The 1356-nt window shown below is 22.6% G+C and overlaps 1 protein-coding gene across 1 annotated transcript in view; it reads left to right on the forward strand.

Moving 5' to 3' along the window:
- The window catches only part of Phum_PHUM600630 (Odorant receptor PhOr12), a gene marked incomplete at both ends in the record, with an annotated part of 2583 nt that extends 2177 nt beyond the window's left edge, over positions 1–406 (forward strand). Inside the window, 2 exons of the mRNA XM_002432726.1 lie at positions 129–284; positions 350–406. Of these exons, the coding sequence (XP_002432771.1) occupies positions 129–284; positions 350–406 (213 nt within the window). The remainder of the gene's footprint in view (positions 1–128; positions 285–349) is intronic.
- Positions 407–1356: the final 950 nt, after the last annotated feature.

The following is a 1356-nucleotide window of genomic DNA, read 5'->3' on the forward strand; positions in this document are numbered from 1 at the left end:
ATATTAACCGACATACTTATTTACTGTTTGTTGTCACATGAAATATCCGATTTGGTAATAAAATTTATTGTTTGTGTTAAATTTTACTTCGAATTTATTTTATAATAAAATAAAATATTTCATTTTAGTGTAGGAAAGTTGGAGAAGGAATGTACGACTTACCATGGTATTCATTAAGCATTGAATTAAGAAAAGATATTTTGTTTATTATATTAAAATCTCAAAAACCACCACGGATAAGTGCTGGAAAAATCATTGAATTAAACATGGAAACGTTTAGCGAGGTATTCACAAATATTATTATTATTATTATTACAATAATTATCGATTAATTGGAATTAAATTTCAGGCAACAAAAAATATGTACAGATGGTTGGCAGTTTTTCGACAACTTGGATTCACTTAGAAAAATTTTCTCTTATATCATTCGCATTCACAATTAACAAATCGAATAAAATCTTTGATTAAGTATTTTTATTTAATTAATATGTAGCTTATTGATTAAACGATTATTTAATAATAAAATTGACTTAACGTAATATAATATTAAAAATATTATTAATTGAAAATATGCATAAAAAATAGAGAGTTAATTAATAATATATATTATATCTATTATAATACATCTAATATAATATAATATAATAATTATGATACTAGATATATATATTATATTTTAGTATGTAAATAAATTTTGTTTTTAAATATCGTTATTTATTAAATCACATGATTTTAGTTATATATTCGTTTTCAAGACCGTGGGGAAAGAAAAACAATATTTTTCCAAAGAAAAAAAAAAAAAAAACAATTGCTCTCATATGATTTAAAAATTTTACTATAATATGAATTTTTTTTGAAAGCCATTCAAGACATGAATGAATACTGTCAAGAAAATGACGAATACGATTGCGATGAAAATAATAAAAAAATAACTAAAAGATAAAATTGAAACGAACGAAGAGTTAAAAAATAAAGAAACAAAAAAAATGTTGCGTAAAAGTCTTGTCAGACAAAGTGAATAATTGGGGTAAATAATATAAATAAAGAAATTTTGACGATTGCATGATTATCGATGATTTTACGTTCAAATGATTTTTTTATTAATTTATTTAAGGTACGCACAACATTTCGAAGAAATCTACGTCGGTTTATTATTTTTTCAATTATTTATCTCGTGGTTTCCTCTTCGTCGTCATTAACGTCCTTCAAACAATGATTGTAAGTAAAATTTATTCGTTTTTTGTTTGTTGTCTTATGAAATATCCGAATTGGTAATAAAATTTATTGTTTCTGTTAAATTTTACTTTGAATTTTTTTATTTTAGTGCAGAAAAGTTGGAGAAGGAATGTATGACTT

The sequence above is a fragment of the Pediculus humanus genome, genomic scaffold, assembly GCF_000006295.1.
Source record: "Pediculus humanus corporis 1103172108317 genomic scaffold, whole genome shotgun sequence".
In the NCBI taxonomy this organism is placed as follows: Eukaryota; Metazoa; Arthropoda; class Insecta; order Psocodea; family Pediculidae; genus Pediculus; species Pediculus humanus.